Source organism: Erinaceus europaeus, chromosome 11 (genome assembly GCF_950295315.1).
Source record: "Erinaceus europaeus chromosome 11, mEriEur2.1, whole genome shotgun sequence".
Lineage (NCBI taxonomy): Eukaryota > Metazoa > Chordata > Mammalia > Eulipotyphla > Erinaceidae > Erinaceus > Erinaceus europaeus.
In genome coordinates, this window is record NC_080172.1 from 90,296,250 (window position 1) to 90,315,999 (window position 19,750).

The window sequence follows — 19,750 nt, forward strand, 5'->3', positions numbered from 1 at the left end:
CGGATTTATTTGAGGTCTAGGCCCATCATGTCTGTTTGGGGATCTCAGGACTCCCCAACCAGGGCCCCAGCTAATAGGATTGCAGACTGAATTCTTTCCTGGCCTCCTAACTTCACTAACATAGTGTTTCTGGGATGGAGAAACAACTCAATTGTATAGTGTGCTGCTTTGCCACATGCACAGCCTTGTCAAGCCTGGCCACTACAGCACCGAAGGAAGCTTTGATGCTATGGTCTCCTTCACTTTCTCTGCCTGTCTCTATGTATTGAATAGAAAACAATAGATAGATAGATAGATAGATAGACAGACAGACAGATAAATGATGTTTCTGTGTATTAACTTTCATAGGTGGTACCATCAGGAGATCAGAAAGCAGGAAGGTGAGAGAAGTCTGGTTATTTATTTATTTATTTGTTTTTTATTTTTCAACTCTCCACCAGATGGTGCATCCCTTATCATATTCTCAATTTTGTAGAAAGCCTTTTCATTAAACTTTTCTCACTTAAACATTGAATGTGGTATCTTCTTCCTGCCCAGCCTTTGATCATACAAGTGATTTACTAGATGAAAATTTAAGTCTAAAAAGAGTAATAAACCTCCCGCCTTCCTTCAGTTTTACAGCAGTTGGAGATCTCTATGAAATGCAAACCTGAACCTATCATTCCTCCGCTTTAATCCATGAGTGGCTATTATACTGCTGTCACCACACCCCACTCTGAGCTGCCGCCAGACTGAACTACTTTCAGTTCCTCTTGCAGCAGAGTCTCTCTTCCTCTCTACCTTCTTCCTGGAAACTGCTTCCTACCCCCACTTTCATTATCTAGACATCAGCTTAAATGTCATTTAGCCCCAGAAAGTCTTCTATAAACCTACTCAACCTTGATAGATGCATGCTCTTACAGCAGCCTTTACCCACTATCACATACATGTAGAATTCAACATTCCATTCCACTGTACTGCAGCTGCCTGCTTATTTATCTTTGTCCTTCAACAAACTGGAATATAAAGGACAAAGAGCTGCATCTCAGATCTCTGGGGCCTATCAAAGCGCACACTACAAGCTCTCAACAAATATTGACTCATTCCTGAATGTTATTTCAAAAGCTTGAATCCTTGTCTAGACAATGCCCTCTCTCTTTTCATTCACTGACAAAATAATTAATAATAATAATAATTACAATAAATAAAATTAAGGGAAAAGAGGTTTTAGTTACCCACTAACTAATACTTTCCATTCACTTCCCAAACCACTCAATCTTAATTTGTTAACATCTTTTATGAGCTTTCTCTTGACAAGATTACTATTGACCTGCTAGATCTTCAATTCAATAGCTTGTTGACAATCCACCACTTTCTGGAAACTCTTTCCTTTACTTTCCATGGGCTATGAAGTTTGCTCTTTTCTTGTTCTCCTCCTTCTTTTGCCTACCCCATAATTATCCTTCAAAGTAACTTACTTTTTAAAAAATATTTATTTATTCCCTTTTGTTGCTCTTGTTGTTTTATTGTTGTAGTTATTATTGTTGCCGTCATTGTTGGATAGGACAGAGAGAAATGTAGAGAGGAAGGGAAGATAGAGAGGGGGAGACAAAGATAGTACCTACAGATCTGCTTCACCTCTTGTGAAGTGACTCCCCTGCAGGTACGGAGCCAGGGGCTCAAACTGCGATCTTTATACTGGTCCTTGCACTTTGGGCCAAGTGTGCTTAACCTGCTGCGCTACCACCGGATTCCCAGTAACTCACTTTTCAAGTTTTGAACTTTAGCCATCAGTAAGTACTCTAGTACTTAAATGCGTATCTTTGTAAATTTTTTTTAAAAAATTATTTGTTATTTATTAAATAGAGACAGAGAAACTGAAAGGGAGGGGGAGATAGAAAGGGAGAGAGAGAAAGAGAGACACCTGCAGCCCTGCATCACCACTTGTGAAGCTTTCCTCCTACAGGTGGGAATGGGAAGCTTGAACCTCACATGCATATCTGCAGTCTTTTCACCTGAACTAATTCCTTCTCTCCCTGGGAATTCTTGCACACAATTAAATTAATGACTTATCTCTTCCAGTTCCAACTTGCTATCCTCCTGCTTCCAAAACTCAGTCAATGGAGTTAGCATGCATGTAATTGTCCAACTTAGAGACCTCAAAATAGTTTTAACTCTTCTCACTGTCCTTCCCTTCATTATCCTGTCCAAAGATCTAAATTCTGTCTTGGGTCTTTCTTTCCTCCACCTGAAAGGTTCTCCCACCCTCAATTTTTCCCCAAATCCTATTCATTCTTTGAAATTCAAAACACTAGAAACTTTGACTAATCCCTTCTTCCTCAAAGCTCTGAGCAAATTGCTTCTTCTTTCTGAGCACATCTTAAAGCTGGCTTTTGTTATTGAATGAATGATTTGTGTCTTTCTCACTCAATTGGAGAATTCTTGAAGGTAGGTGTGGTTTGGTTTTGTCTTTTTCATCATTGAGTCTAGCTAGGTAGCTAGAATTTTAGGTGATTAAAAATATTTCAGGGTCCTCTAGATAGCTCACTGGCATAGTGTGCTGCTTTGTGATGTGTGCAGCCCAGGTTCAATCCCAGCCTCCAATGCACTGAAGTCCAGTTTCAGTAATCTCTTTCATTTTCACTCTGTCTCTCTCCTTCTCCATCTTCCCCCTCCTCTCTCAAGTTCTGTCTCTATCCAATAATAAATAAATTTTAAAAAAATATCTACCTCTGTCTCTGCCTTTCTATTTCTATCTGAAGAAGTTGGCCCAAAGCAGTGAAGCCCCCGCTGTGATGAGATAGACAGACAGATATAGATCATAAGAATAATTGAATGAATAAATGAGTAAACTGGGAAGGAGAACCTCTTTAATAACCCCTCTCCAGCATTAAATGTTACTAGCGTATAAAATCCACACATTATGTAGTCAAGTAGTAGCACACATTGTAACAGTAGGCATCCACCACCGGTGGTGCATCTAGGGAGAACTTGTACTAGTTTTTTAATTTTTTTTCTATTCTTAGCATTCTCTATACATTTGAATCTTTGCCCTTTTTTCCTCCTTCGTCCTCGTTTTATATTCAAAGTTCGTGAATTTAGACTACCTAGAGGGGTTATGGGATGTCTCAATGTTAGGGTACTGGACTTTCATGCCGAAGGCCCCAGGTTCAATGCCCTGCACCACCATATGCCAGAACTGAGCTTCTTAAAAAAAAAAAAAAAAAAAAAAAAAAGAGTACCTACAGGGAACGCCAGTTTTAGGCTTTCCATTAGAAAACAACAACATGAAGATTCTAAGTAATCCTCTAAAACTCACGATTTTCAAACACAAGGAAAAACAGTCTCATGGGGGGTGGTCGGGGAAGGCGGCAGGACAAAAACTGAAAGGATGGCTGGCGAGGAAGTTGTAGAAGGAAGTGCCTTTTGGGTGGGATTTGTCTCATTTTAACCCCAGAGAGGCATGACACCCAGCTGCCCGCCTTCCCCAAATTTCCCTAACCCGCCCTCCCGCTTCCGCCCCGCCGTGCAGTGCCGACCGCGGCCACTGGGGGCAGCAGGGCCCCGAGGCGCTGAGGTGGCGGCGGTGGCGGCGGAGGCAACGGCGGCTCGCTGAGCTGCTCTCACGGCTCTCAGACGGGCGGCGCCGACCTGCGCACGGAAAGGGGCCCACGGCGCGGACGAGCTGCAGCGCGGCCTCTCCCCGTGGACTCGCGGGGTCCGCGCTGCGGCCGCCGCCGCCGCGCTCCGATCCGAGCTGCTGCGAGAGGCGGCGGCGCCGGCCCCGGGCGGCCCGCGGCGCCCCCCAGCCGCGCCCCCGCGCGCTGCTCGCGGCCCCGGCCATGGAGCCGAGCCGGCACGGGGCTCCGCAGAGCTGAAGCGGCGGCGACGGCCCGCGAGCCCCCGGGGGCCGCCCCCGCTCCCGGCTCGCCGGCGTCTGGCGCTCATCATGATGAAGAAGAAGAAGTTTAAGTTTAAGGTGGACTTCGAGCTCGAGGAGCTCTCCTCGGTTCCATTCGTCAACGGGGTCCTCTTCTGCAAGATGCGGCTGCTGGACGGCGGCAGCTTCACCGCCGAGTCCCCCAGGTAACGCGCCCTGGCCCGCCACCCGCAGGTGCTGATAGGGGCGGTGTGTGTGTGTGGGGGGGTGCACAGCATCTCTTGCCTCAGCCCTTTTGCTCCAACAGGGCCACCAGCTTCCGTGAGCTCCTCTTTCTCTGGGGACCTGTCTGAAATGGGTCAGGCATATATCGATCTGCTCAGAGTGCTCTTCCCTAATGGGTTCCTCTCTTCTGGGCTTGGCTGCTGCCTTCCTGATGCCAGATGGTCCCTGGTATCTATTCTTCCCGCCTCAGTTCTCTAGGAATGGGAGCAAGGGGAATGGATGGATGCTTTCGGGTTTCTCTTCAGACGTTTCCATGTTTGTGACATTGCAAAGTGCAACTTGAGTGGTGGTTCAAGCAAAAGCAAAAATAACCCAGATGGCTCCAGGGACAAGAGTGCCATAATTCACCTTCATGATGTGGCTAGGTAGGCCTGGTCATGCTTGATTTGACTCAAATGTTCCCTAGCAGGTAACATTCTGTACCTTACCCAAGACCTACGCTGGTCAGGCTAGCTCCTAATTACTCATCTTGAAGAGTCCACAAGTGGTCTCAAGGTCGAAGACTTGGAGTCTAAAGGAGAGCCCAGACCTTGCCTCTTATGTTGAAATGAACTCTTGGACACTCTTGGCAGGTTACAGAATGAAGCCAGAGAGGAGAATGTTCCTTGAGTAATTTCAGATCTATTCATAGGTTGACAGATTTAAACCAAAGGTAAGTATTCTCTAAGCAAATAGAGAACTTGCACAATGTTTTTAAATGAACTTTGAGGTTCATAGGATTCAGGGGAGATGTTAATAGTCAATGCTTACTTACTGCTTATGACTTGATGCTTACCCATAAAATATATTATGGTTTACTTTTATCTATTTCTTCTTCTTCCTCCCCCCCTTTTTTTTTCCTGCCAGACCACTGCTCAGCTCTGACTTATGGTGGTGCTGGGGATTGAACCTCAGGCATGAAAGCCTTTTTTTCATAGCCATCATACTATCTCTCCAGCTCTATCATATCCATATTAATCTAGAAGAAACCGTGTCAATGAGTTACGGAATTGGGGATAGAAAAGAAAATATAAATATGTCGTTGGACAAACCTAAGGATCCATGGGGAAACACTACTGATTCTCAGAATTAAAAACTATACAAGATAGTTTTAATTATTAAATGGTTGGCAAAAATTCATATCTTCTTTGGTTATTCAGCTGATTAATTATAATAAAGCAAGTTATGACACGAGTAAGAGAACAGTTTAGGGTGGTGCAGCAAATATTGTGCCAGTATTATGTGAAAATCTGGACAGATACTTAAAGATAATAGTTAACCCATGTATGCAACCTTGAGAACTGTTCTTCTAGCGTTTGCCCTTCTTCCGTAGCCAGTCAACAGCGTCAGGTTGAGCCTGATGTAAAGTTTCGAGACCTCCTTTGAATCTGGAGAGGTGGCAGTCGTTGACTATGTGGGTCATAGTCTGTCTGTAGCCGCAGGGGCAGTTCGGGTTGTCTCTGGCTCCCCAGCGATGGAACATAGCAGCGCACCGGCCATGGCCTGTTCCATAGCGATTGAGGAGGGCCCAATCCTAACGTGCTAGGTCAAAGCCAGGTTGACGCTTGCAGGGGTCTGTGATGAGGTGTTTGTTCTTTACCTCAGCTGACTGCCAGCTCTGTTTCCAAGAGACTGGAACAGAGAAGTTCAGTGTAGACGTAGGAGACCAGATTGGGTGACGAGACGTCAAGCGTTGGACAGGGTGGGAGAAGATATCCGCGTATATTGAGAACTGTGGTGATTGGGAATGGAAGGGTCAGGCATTCAGAACTCTGGTGGTGGGAACGGTGTGGAATTATACTTCTGTTGACATGTAATTTTGTAAATCAATACTAGATCACTAATTAAAAAAAAAACAATGTTATGCCAGTTCTTAAAGTGCTGAAAAGCTAAAACCCTTCAGTGGCCTGTAGTTAAGACTGTTTTGCTATTGGATCCCATCTATCCACTTTTGGCTTTTAGGCCAGCTCTTAGCCCAGTGGTGACACCTGGTGGTGAGGGTACTTCCTTACGCTCTCCTTCAAGGTGTTCATGGTACTTCATTACTATCTCCTTCAGGGTGCTTATTGGCAGAAGTCAGTTATTTTGACAATGGACACAATCATTTATACAGAAAATAGTATAGTTTGTGCCCATTAAATATATTATGTAATCCTCACAGCTATATTCTACCATGTGATAGAAATTCCCATTTTTGTGGCTTAATAAAATGAAACAAAATACAACTAACTTTCACAAAATCCCCATTCTGGTAAGTGAAATGGCATGAATCTGGACTGTCTAATTTCAAGCAGATTGATGGCAGATCAGATAAAATTGTGTGTCATGCTAAATATGGGGTTTCCTAATAGTTTTAACAAGTAACAATATATGATTTGATTTGTATTTTGCAAGAGTTGGAAAGGAAAATTCAAACTACTCTAAGTTAAATGTATCCTTTTCTCTCCCAACTAAAATTTGACTTTAATCAAGGTCAACAAGGCTAGGAATATTACTCTCTATGACCAAACAAAACAGACAGACAAAACCCTATGTGGCTTGGAAAGAAGTGATTTATTTTATTTATTTATTTGTTTGTTTATTTTACTAGAGTACTGCTGAGTTCTGGTTTATGGTGGTGCTGAGGATAGATGCTGGGTCCTTTGACACCTCAGGCATGAAAGTCTTTTTGCATAACCATTATGATATCTGCCTAGCCCAGGAAATGATTTATAATGAGGAATCTGTGCCTTGTAGTCACAAAAAGATAGTTGTTGTAAAGCTAAGAGTAGAAATTTGGAACGAAGTGGGGTTGAGCCCAAATCCTATTTTACCATAGTGGTTGGGCTACTGAACTTCTCATATATTTTATCTATAAACTAGAAACCATTATTAGATAGATAATTGTTGAGAGAACTTACTAAGATGATATACTTAAACACCATAATGCTCTGGCATCCAGTTGACACTTAAAGAGAAGACAAAGAGCTTGTCTAGAAGGGTTCATGATCTATAGATGTTATACTTAATTCCTTTATGCTGATCACTATGAAAGGATTAACTTGAGAAATAGATCTCATTTTAAGTTAAAAATATATACATACATACATATATATATAAATATATATATGTATGTATGTATATATATGACTGAGGAGACAGGACATGCATGCTTGAAGCCCCAGGTTCTGTGACTTGCACCACATATGCCAAGTTGAGAACAGTCAGTCCTCTGATCTCTCTCTCTCAAGCCTAGAAATAAATAAGTCTTTATAAAAGTTGAATTAAACAGTTTAAAAAAATGTAAAAATCTCAAATACCTTCAGACTTGAATTGTTTCAAAATTGTATAACTCTTAATTGTACCTCTGTAGGTAGCATATCTCTAATTAAATGATAGATTTTTTTATTTTTGGAATTTCACTTTTTGAAGAATTACTGATTTTTATAAGCAAGCGAATAATGTAAGGGACTTTTGTACCAAATACTAAAGATGCGGGGACGGGGGGCAGGCAGTGGCATACACATTATAGCATCAAGGACCTGGGTTCAAGGCTCGGCCCCCACCTGCAGAGGGGATGTTTCACAAATGATGAAACAGTGCTGCAGGTGTTTTTCTCTTTCTTTCTCCCTCTATATCCCCTTTCTCTATCACTTTCTTTCAGTCTCTATCCAAAATAAATATTGATAAATAAAATATTAAAAAGCTAAAGAGGCAGGCAAAAATGGTAGACAGCAAAATGGTTATGCAAAGAGACTCTCATCCCTCAGACTCCAAAGTCCCTGCACCAGAATAAACCAGAGCTGAACTGTGACCTGGTTAAAAAAAAAAAAAAATTAAAGAGGCAAATCATTCATTGTTCACCAAATATTTAATGAGCATTTGCCAGGTTTTTTTTCTTTTAGCATCATCCAGGGACTACAAGGAATACAATAAGCATTGAAATCTATAGGGAATTACTTCTACTTAGTGAAATTAGTCCATGGATGTATAAATGCTTGATAGTTGGAGATAGGATTATTTAGTGCCTAATCAATGGGCCAGACAGTATGTGAGTGTTGTTGAAATTCTGAAGGAAGAGTGTATTTATAGCAGTAATGGCTACTGATAATCATATTAGCTTTTCAGTTGAACATATGGGGAGAGTGAATTTACATTTTAAAGAAAGTGGGGAGTGGGAAAGAGAGGGTAGCTTGAGCAAGTCATCCTGAGTTACCTGTTCACAGTGAACAGAGGTAGAAGATAAAGACCTGTATGTTTTTATAAAGAGTTTACTTTCAGGGACTGGTGGTGGAGCACCTGTTACAGTGCACAAGGACCCAGGTTCGAATCCCCAGTCCCCACCTGCAGGGGGAGAGCTTTGCAAGTGGAAAAGCAGTGTTGCAGGTGTCTCTCTGTCTCTCTTTCTCTCTACCTTCCCTCTCAATTTCTGACTGTCTCTATCCAATAAATAAATAAAGATAATAATAAAAAAGGAGTTTACTTTCCACTGCCACAGGGTAGAGGTCAATGTAAAATGATTGCACTAAGTTGTAATTAAATATAAATTAAAATGAGATCTATTTCTCAAGTTAATCCTTTCATAGTGATCAGCATAAAGGAATTAAGTATAACATCTATAGATCATGAACCCTTCTAGACAAGCTCTTTGTCTTCTCTTTAAGTGTCAACTGGATGCCAGAGCATTATGGTGTTTAAGTATATCATCTTAGTAAGTTCTCACAACAATTATCTATCTAATAATGGTTTCTAGTTTATAGATAAAATATATGAGAAGTTCAGTAGCCCAACCACTATGGTAAAATAGGATTTGGGCTCAACCCCACTTCATTCCAAATTTCTACTCTTAGCTTTACAACAACTATCTTTTTGTAACTACAAGGCACAGATTCCTTATTATAAATCATTTCCTGGGCTAGGCAGATATCATAATGGTTATGCAAAAAGACTTTCATGCCTGAGGTGTCAAAGGACCCAGCATCTATCCTCAGCACCACCATAAACCAGAACTCAGCAGTACTCTAGTAAAATAAACAAACAAACAAATAAATAAAATTATATATGGCACACATGTAATTAAATATATAATATTAAATAATATAAATATATTTTATTGATATGTATATTATATACTTTAATATAAATATAATTAAAGTACTATTTAAGATGCTTGGTGAGTGGATGCTCTTTGGACTAAAGTGGGGATAGGTGGACAATAGGGAGACAAATTGGGAGGCTAGGAAAATAGCCCAGATAAAAGTTATTAAGAGCCTCAGAGTCTTATTAAAATAAGTGTTTAATTTATTATTACTGTAAATTAGTAATTTATTACGTAAGATAAATAAAATCTCATTGGTTATAATCATAAATATTAGTTTAACATACTTAATATTTCCATTTAACATACTTAATATTTCCTTTGACTAATATTTCCATTTCCATGAGTTCATCTTAAGTAAACAATAATGGGTGTGTACAAAATTTGGCTCTAAGACTGTTCGTTGTGGTGTTTTTACTTTGTTGTGTTGAGAATAGTTTACAATGGGAGAGGAGATGAAGAGATAATTTGTATGACAGTGAGCCTGATAAGCAGTTGAAGACACACTTACTATGGATTGCTAATAAAATGGATACCTAGTAAAATATTTTAAGACTTTTAAAAATTATATTTAAATTACACTTACAGTATCTAAATCTTTTCAGAGCACTCTTCCTTTGTCAAAGCATTAAATCACATTTGAGATTAAGATTCTCAGGGAAAATTTAATTTTTGATTTATGTTTTAAAAGATTAAGATGACAAAGAATTTTTTTTTTTTCTATCCTTTAGGACTCCCACGTTTGCCTTAATTTGTTCTTTTTTTTTTTTCACTTTCTATTTTTGTGCTCATAGCTAAATACTTTTCTACCTTTCACATGGGCATGTGGAAAAAAAGAAGAAAACCAACCCATGTGAATTCAGGGAGTGTCCGGGAAGCCCATGAGCACATCTGTGTATTGGATCATTTACTTTGTAAACAAGCTAAAGTTTTTCTCTTTGGCCAGTGAAAGGGTTCTTCATGTTTTCAAGATTGTAGTTCACTGCACATTGTGTACTTCTTTTTAGTAACTTTTTCCCTTATTGCAAAAGAAATCTAGATTCATGTGGAAAACTTAGAAAGTAGAAAAGTAGCAAGGGCAGAACAATGAGCCTCCCCAGTGATAATTATTATTTTGATCTATAGCCTAGAAATCATTATTGATCTTTTCATATGGCTATATATGTATGTGTAAGTATATTTATATACATACACAACACAACTTATCATATATCCTTTTAGCCAAAAGGGGATCCCACTACTTAGGTAGTGTGCTGCTTTGCCATGAGCACAACCCAGGCTTGAATTCACTGAATTGAAGGAATGAACCTTTGGTGTTGTGGTCTCGTTCACTCTTTCTGTCATTACTCTGCCTCTCTGTCTCTATCTTTAAAAAAAAAAAAAAAAAGACACACCATACTGTTCCTTATGTTTGTCACTGAATGTATCTTCCCATCATTGTTTAATAAGTGAATATACATGTGACACATGAAGCAGCTTCCTTGGTCCAACTTGTTTGTTTTGTTTCATTTTATTTTGTTTTGTTTTATCACCAGAGTTATTACTGGGGCTTGGTTCCTACAGAAACACTCCACCACTCCCAGTGTTTTTTTTTTTTTCTTTTTCTTTCTTTCTTTCTTCATTTTGATAGAGAGGGAAAGAGAAAAAGAAGGAGAGAGACAACAAGAAAGGGAGACACCTGCAGCATGGCTCTACAACTCTTAAAAGCTTACCTTCTGCAGGTGGAGACCAGAGGTCTTGATCATTTTCTATTTAGAGAAACAGAGGGAGAGAGAAGAAAGGGGAGAAGAATCACAGCACTGCTGCACCATCCATGGACCTCTCCCCACCACCACTAACTACCACCATTGCATGTTATCCCAGGAAGAGCTATGGATCCAACCAGGGCTTCACATATGGTAAGATGCTCACCCTATAAGGTGAGCTATCTCCTGGCTCCACAATCTTTTTCATAGATGCATACGATTCCTCTGTTTGGATTTACATAGTTTGTTGACTCAAGACCATTTTGAATTGGTTGTTCTTTGAAGTAGTAATTTATTTATTTATTTATTTTATTACCAGAGCAGCACTCGGCTTTGCCTTATAGTGATGCTAGGGATTGAACTTGGGACCTTTAGTGACTCAGGCATGGAAGTCTTCTGTATAATCACTAATCACTGTGCTATCTTCCCAGTCATAGAAGTCATTTTTCTTAACTATTTTATAAAAGTATTACAATTAGCATCCTTATAGCCAAATTTTGTGCATATCCATTATATAAAAATTAAACTCAAAAAAAGAATTATCAAGTGAAGGGTATATAGATTTTTTTTTTCCCTCCAGGGTTATTGCTGGGCTCGGTGCACCATGAATCCACCGCTCCTGGAGGCCATTTTTCCCCCTTTTTGTTGCCCTAGTTGTTGCAGCCTCGTTGCGGTTATTATTGCCATTGTTGACGTTGCTTTGTTGTTGGATAGGACAGAGAGAAATGGAGAGAGGAGGGGAAGACAGAGAGAGGGGGAGAGAAAGATAGACACCTGCATACCTGCTTCACCGCCCGTTGAAGCGACTCCACTGCAGGTGGGGAGCCGGGGGCTCGAACCGGGATCCTTACACCGGTCCCTGTGCTTTGTGCCACGTGCAGCCACGTGCGCTTAACCCACTGCGCCACTACCCGACCCCCTGGGTATACAGATTTTTAAGACATTTGATATAGTCAATTTGTCCTTTAGTACATGACATTGACATATTAAGATAAATGGCCACAATTGGGTAGCAAATATTAAAAAGGAACCAGTATTATAAGATACTACTTAAGGGACCCAGGTGGCGCACCTGGTTGAGCACATGTATTACAATGCACAAGGACCTGGGTTTGAGCCCCTGGTCCCCACCAGCAGAGGGAAAGCTTTACGAGTGGTGAAGCAGGGCTGCAGGTATCTCTTTGTCTCTCTCTCTCTCTCTCTATCACCCTCCTCCCTCTTGATTTCTGACTGTCTCTATCCAATAAATAAAGATAATAATAAATTAAAAAAATGTAAAAAAGATACTACTTAACCATTTATCACCAGACTCTGTTCTAACTAGTAATGTAGTCACCAATTGATATTATTGACATAGCTGTAGTATAATATAATAGACAACTAATACTTACTGAATACTTTCTCTGGGTCTTTATTATTTAAATCCTCAAAAATAATCGTTTACAAAAATTTTTGACACATGCGTACAATTTCATTCTGCACCAGGACCTCGAAATTCTCTTCCTCCTCTTTTCCTAGAGTCTTTTGCTTTGATGCAATACACCATCCAAATAAAAAGGGAAAAGTATTACTATTACTACTATTATTACTCTCAGTTTATAACCTGAGGCAACAGAAGCATGAAGAAGTGCTAAATTAATGTTCATTTGGGGGAAATAGCCTTTATCATTCATGTTCATTCGGGGGAAACAGCATACTATCAAATAGAGATCCACAGAAGTATATTAATATTCTGAGAAATCAGGGAGTCGGGCAGTAGCACAGCTGGTTAAGCGCAGGTGGTGCAAAGTGCAAGGACCAGCATAAGGATCCCAGTTCGAGCCCCCGGCTCCCCACCTGCAGGGAGTTGCTTCACCAGTGGTGAAGCAGGTCTGCAGGTATCTATCTTTTTCTCCCCCTCTCTGTCTTCCCCTCCTCTCTCCATTTCTCTCTGTCCTATCCAACAACAATGACAGCAACAACAACAATAATGACAACAATGATAAACAAGAAGGGCAACAAAAGGGGAAAAAATGGCCTCCAGGAGCAGTGGATTCATAGTGCAGGTGCACCAAACCCCAGCAATAACCCTGGAGGCAAAAAAAAAATTAATTAAAAAGAAAAAAATACAGGAAGAAAAACAAAAGAAAGGAAAAGATAGAAGCAAACAAGTTATTTGTAAGAACTTTGTAAGAACTATGGTGGTGGGAGGGTGGAGATACAGAATGTTGGTGGTGGGAAACCACACTCTGTAAATCTTACAGTCTTACTAATCACAAATAAAAATGACCAAAAAAAATTAGCCTTTACTAGGCCTCACTGTAAAGAATTAAAGATTCAATTATGGTAAATAAATAAGGAGGACAGGCATTAGAGGGCAACTAGCCTCTGTTATAACTTTCTTTTAGAGAGGAAAAATTGGATTATCAGAAAACCTATGTTATTTGTTCCAGGTCACTCATCATTAAATGAAAAATATTTGGGGGACAGGAGTAGGCTCACCTGGTAGAACACACTTTACCATTCTAGACAACCTGGGTTCAAGCTTCCGGCCATTGAGTGGGAGCACCATGCAGAGGAAACTTTCTGTGCAGTAAAGTGGTGCTGTGGCATTTCTCCTACCTCTGTGTCTTTCTCTCCTTCTCTGCCTCTCACCCTCTAGCTAAAAAATAAAAGCCACTAAGAGCAGTGGAGTCTTGCAGGCCTAAAGACACAGTGAAAATCCTGGCAGAAAAAAAGATACTATTTTTTTTTTTAGTTGTCCAATAGAGGGCTAATCTTTTGTTGGTTGCATCAGAAGAGAAAACTGGGATAGTAGAAAATGTTAAAGAAAGCATGTTTCCTTCTTTTCTCTTTCTTTTTTTTAAATTAATTTTATTTATTATTGGATAGAGACAGAGAGAAATTGAGAGAAGAATGGAAGATAGTGAGGGAGAGAGACAGAAAGATACCTACAGCCCTGCTTCACCACTCCTGAAGCTTTCCCCCTGCAGGTGGAGACCAGAGGCTTGAACCTGGGTCCTTAGGCACTCACTGTATTGTGTGCGCTTAACCAGGTGCGCCACCACCTGGCCACTCTTTTCTCTTTCATGTGCTTTTTATTTGATAGAACAGAGAGAAATTGAGAGGGAGAGAAAAAGAGAGACTCCGGCAGCATTGCTTCACTGCTCGTGTAGCTTCCTCCCTGTGGGTGGGAATCAGAAGCTTGACCCCAGATCCTTGTGCGTGGTAATATGTGCACTCAACCAGGTGGGCCACTACCCAGCCCCAGAAAATTATTTTTAAAAAGTATTTGGCTTACTTGTTTTAATTGCCACTGAGATTATCTCTGGGACTTGGTGCTTGCATGCTGAATCTACTATTCCTGACAGAGTTTTTTGTTTTCCTTAGGACAATGAAATTAAAAGGGGTGGGGGCTAGAGAAGCAAAGAGACTGAGAGACACCTGCAGCACTGCATCACTGCTTGTGCAGCTCCTTCTGCTGTAGGTGGGGGCTGGGGACTTGAGCCTGGGTCCTTGTGCCTGGTAGAGAAAGCATGTTTCTAGTCAGTGTAATATTCTAACTCATTAATTACCTCTGTCATTTTCAAAGAGTATATAGTAGGGAAAACAGGCTATATCAGTACTTTGTCCATTTGTCAGGAATGTTACCTGTCTTTACAAGGGCTCTTAGATAATTCTTAAGATCCTTTCTAATTCCAAGGTTGGACATAACCTTGAACTTTTAATTTTATACTGTCTCCTTAATCTTTTATTTAGCTAGGGTAGCTTGTTTAGACAAATGTGTGTACATTTATGCCTTCTTGGTACTCCCTCCTTTTCTCATCTCTTTGCTTTTCTTTTAGTTGATTCAAATTCCAACCCCTCTTCATGATCTGGATCAAATGTCTCATTAGCTTTATGTCCACACCTGTCTCAACCTACGCACAACCAACCCACTACTTCCCTCTAGTATTTATTGCACAAACCCTGTTCAAGTGTCACAAGAGAGAATTCCTTTGTAAGGTTTTTGAAGTAATCTGGCCTGTGAAGGAATGGAGTGATAAGAACAGTATACGGAGTAGCAGAGAATGGCAGCATGCCTCATGTATAAGTGCAGTGGCATATTGCTGTTCTTACATGGGGATGCTGTGGGGGGGCTTATTTCCGGGAGTCTAGGCTTGCTTTGATATTGCTAAGATTAAGGGGAAAAAAAAGCAGAGAGATTTGTGTGAAGTTGGTAGGCTAGCTTAGAGCTAGAATTTAAGAAAATTCCCATCTAATAACCTTAGCAGCCTTATCAGTGACCAAGAAAGGTAGAGTTAGAGATGCAAGGATAATGACAAAAGATCAGAAAACTTCCTCAAGAACTATGAGAGGAAGCTGACCAATGCAAATCTAAAAGACCCAGTCAGAATTTAAAATATGAATCTTAATGATGGCAAGGAATGTGTTCATGCATTTTCCTTCAGCAGTGGTCATAGATGTCAGGAGAAAATGAATGGTAGATTTAGAAGTTCATAGGTATGGAAAAAGGCAAAGGAGGTAAGGGATTTTAGAATGTTGGTTAAGAAAAGAAGGGAATGAAACATGGGTCCACACTTCATGATGGTAACCAGGCCAGAAATATAAGTCAGCAAAGTATAGAATGGTTAAAAGATGAAGGTTTCAGAGACTGTAAAGGAAAATACATGTTGAAGGAATAAGGCTATGATGGATTTTGTTGGGTAGGAGGTGTGCTCAGAAAGTGGGATGTTAAAGCCTAAGATTCCATCTGTAGAGGAGTCTAGACATTGACCAGATCCTGTATGTGGATGTTACTAAAGTAACATCCTGAGTCTAGGGTGTTAGGTTATTTACTGTTCTTCTTGTGGGGAGGCCTCTTCTTGGGCACAGACTCCTGGCGTGCCCACCCTGTTGCTCACCAGATGTGGAGGGTCTAGGAGAATGTCACCCAAGGTAGCAGGGACTGAGTCTTATGGGACTCACTCTGTCCGCGACAAGAGATGACCTGGAGACCAAGCTGATAGCAATGATCTGTTTATTGATCAGAGAGGCAAGGCTTTTAAGGGGTTGCAGAAAGAGGTAGCTTGTTTATACCATATATGGTTAAAGCAGAAAAGGGGCAGAGAGAGGTAAGGGGTTGGGAAAAACTATCAGGTGAGTGAGGAAGCTAGGCTTTGATGTACATGGGTGTAGGGGTCCTTGCTGTCAGGAGGGTGAGGTTTGGTTATAGTCTTATACAGAAGGGCAAGAACAAAGAAGTGAGAAAAGGGGCCTCTGATAGCATCTGTGTAAGCAGGAGAGCTATTTTGGGAATGAGGAAGTAGGGTTATCAATGGCTAGCGGACAGAGAGGTGTCCTGAGGGTGAAGAGAAGATGGGTCAAGTATGATAACTTCTGGTAGCTTTTGAATAAACAGACCATTTGGTTTATTTTTTTATGTTTTATTTATTTATTATTATATAGAGACAGAGAGAAATTGAGAGGGGAAGATAGAGAGGGAGAGAGACACACACACCTGCAGCCCTGCTTCACCACTCGTGAAGCATTCCCCCTGCAGGTGGCTTGAACCTGGATCCTTGCACACTGTAATGTGTGCGCTTAACCAAGTGTGCCACCGCCTGGCCCCTACCATTTGGTTTAAAGACAAGGAAGTAAGCTATTGTATTGGGAATGCAGAGTCCCTGTGAGGCAGAGTCTGACAGGTGAAGCTGAACCTGAAAGCCATTCTCTCCCATGCTCAATCTCTGGTAGAGAGAGGCTGACAGGAAGACCATGCTCCTCAGGCACCCATCTTTCAATGGGAGGTTCTACCATGCTCAACCATATCCTCACAGTTTCCCTACAGTTACTTACATGGTGTTAAAATAATACATTGGTGGGCTGGGAAGACAGCATAATGGTTCTAACAACACTTTCATGCTTGAAGACCTGAGGTCCCAGGTTCATTCCTAACACCACTATAAGGCAAAACTGAGTAGAGCTTTGGTCTTTCTCTGTATCTTTCTCTTTGCATCTCTCATTAAAATAAAATCTATTTAACCTGAACTAGAGTTGGTGTGTTGCACCAAAGGAAAAGACTCTGGGGTGGGAGGTGGGGGAGAGTATAGGTCCAAAAAAAAAAAAAAATGACAGGAGGACCTAGTGGGGATTGTATTGTTATGTGGAAAACTGAGAAATGTTATGCATGTACAAACTATTGTCCAATGTAAAACACTAATCCCCCAATAAAGAAATAAATCTATTTTAAAAAGTAATGTCATTGCAGGTATTAGGGTGAAAAGAGAGAGAGAGAGATAAAATTAGTACTTCAGTGGTCTGGGAGGTGGCACAGTGATAAAGCTTTGGACTTTCAAGCATGAGGTCCCGAGTTCGATCCCCGGCAGCACATGTGCCAGAGTGATGTCTGGCTCTTTCTCTCTCCTCCTGTCTTTCTCATGAATAAATCAAATCTTAGAAAAATAAAGTTAGTACTTTACTATGGCATAAGTAGGAGTGTAACAGCCATGTAGAGTGTGACTCAAGCTTAAAAAGAGAAAAGTTATAGCCTACAAGTGGAACTGAAAAATAAGAGAAATGTGGACACTGTTCTGTGGAAGATGGGCGTGGTGAAAAAAGATCACACACACCATTTGCCCTACTGGGCCTCATCCAATACAATAGTATCCTCATGAAAGGTCCAGGATTAGGTTAAGCAACCAGCAGTATTAAGTAGAGAGGTTGAGAATGCAACAGTTTGTTTAACCCTTGGAACTGGGGTCTCAGGTGGTGTTAAGAATAAGCTGGGACAGAGAACATAGTGGGGGTTGTATTGTTATGTGGAAAACTGGGAAATGTTATGGCATATATAAACTATTGTATTTACTGTCAAATGTAAAACATTAATTCCCCAGTAAAGAAATTAAAAAAAAACAAACCACAATTTGTAATAGCCAAAACCTGGAAGCAACCCAGGTGTCCAGCAACAGATGAGTGGCTGAGCAAGTTGTGGTATATCTACACAATGGAATACTACTCAGCTATAAAAAATGGTGACTTCACTGTTTTCAGCCAATCTTGGATGGAGCTTGAAAAATTCATGTTAAGTGAAATAAGTCAGAAACAGAAGGATGAATATGGGATGATCTCACTCTCAGGCAGAAATTGAAAAACAAGATTAGAAGAGCAAACACAAGTAGAACCTGAACTGGAATTGGCATATTGCACCGAAGCAAAAGACTCTGGGGTGAGTGGGAGGGGAGAGTACAGGTCCAAAAAGGATGACAGAGGACCTAGTGGGGGTTGTATTGTTATGTAGAAAACTGGGAAATGTTATGCATGTACAAACTATTGTATTTACTGTTGAATGTAAAACATTAATTCCCCAATAAAGAAATTAAAATATATATATAAAAAAAGAATAAGCTGGGAAATAGCAGCAACAGGAGGATGAATCAGAGTGAAGAAAAAAAGAACAGTAGATGAGAGTAGAGTAGGAATTTAAGAAGAATGGGTGATAAAGACTTACATTTTAGTGTTTTCCTGTGGGTTACAGGGATGAGAAGTATACAAAGACTGAAATTTCTTTTATTTATTTATTTATTTATTGGGGGATTAATTGTTTACAGTCCACAGTAAATACAGTAGTTTGTACATGCATAACATGTCCAGGTTTTTCACATAACCATACAACCCCCACTAGGTCCTCCACTGCCTTCATGTTTCAGGACCTGAACCCTCCCCACCCCCACCACAGAGTCTTTTACTTTGGTGCAATACACCAACCAAAGACTGGAATTTCTTTACCGTTTCCAATATATATAAAGTAATTTGGTTTCATATCTAAGGCGCAGGTGATACGAGCTCTTTTCTCCAGAGGCAACTGCTAGGACAAGAATGAGATCATATTAAATCTTGCCTTCCCTGTTTTAAGAGCTCTTGCCTCCTTTTTATTAGCTATGTCTCCTGTCTTAACACCTCCTACTCACAGACTTAATCTTTATCTTCATCAATCTTTTCACTCATACTTCAGAGGATAGACTATCTTGCTCAGTGCCAACCCATCTCCGTGGGTCTTTTATTCCACTTGTATGTAACTTCTCTTTTGCTATCACCTTTCTTCCCTTCCCCCACCCCTACCCCCATAAACTTCATGAAAAAGAAATCTACACTTTGCTGTCTCTTAAACAGCCTCTTCTTCCCTCAGCCCTATCTTCAGACTTTCACTCTGCCAGCCAGCGAAACTATCCTTGTTCATCTCTAGTCATCTCTAATAGCCAGATCTGGTCTATTTTCTCGTTTGTGCCTTTGCGAGCTATTCAGAATCCTGAGATACAGCTGTAGCTGGCAGTGTGAGAAGACAGAAACTGCTGTGGTTGTCTTTCTCCAAAGTCAACCTGATTTTTGGAGACATTTTGAGCATTTCTTCTTCTTACTCCTTTTCTTTCTTTCTTTCTTTCTTTCTTTCTCTCTTTCCTTCTCTCTTTCTTTCCTTTTTTTTTTTTTTATGACTTTTGGGACACTGCAAATACTCAGAAAACTTTCTGCCACCAATGTAACCATGCTGCTATTGGTGGTACAATTCTCTAATTTTTGAGATAAGGAAACATTCTTTTGAATAAAAAATAACAGAAACCTTATTGAGCCACAAAAAAATAAAATTTAATTTACAAAGTCCTCCATGGTTGAAAACTCGTTGTAAAGAAAACTTTTTTTTTTTTTCTCTCCAGAGACCTGTACTGGTTTCAGAAGAAAATCCAGCTGTTCCTAATTAAATATTATCAGGTATTGTGGTTTAGGAACCAGCTGTCAGAACACAGTATGACATCACTGGTGTGGTATGTAGCAAAAAACAAGCAGGTGAAC

The 19,750-nt window shown here is 40.4% G+C and overlaps 1 protein-coding gene across 1 annotated transcript in view; it reads left to right on the forward strand.

Annotated features, from left to right (window-relative positions):
- Positions 1-3,926: 3,926 nt before the first annotated feature.
- Positions 3,927-19,750, forward strand: part of EEIG2 (EEIG family member 2) — a 71,532-nt gene continuing 55,708 nt past the window's right edge. Inside the window, exon 1 of the mRNA XM_060202177.1 lies at positions 3,927-4,065. Coding sequence (XP_060058160.1) covers positions 3,929-4,065 — 137 coding nt within the window. The 5' untranslated portion in view covers positions 3,927-3,928. The remainder of the gene's footprint in view (positions 4,066-19,750) is intronic.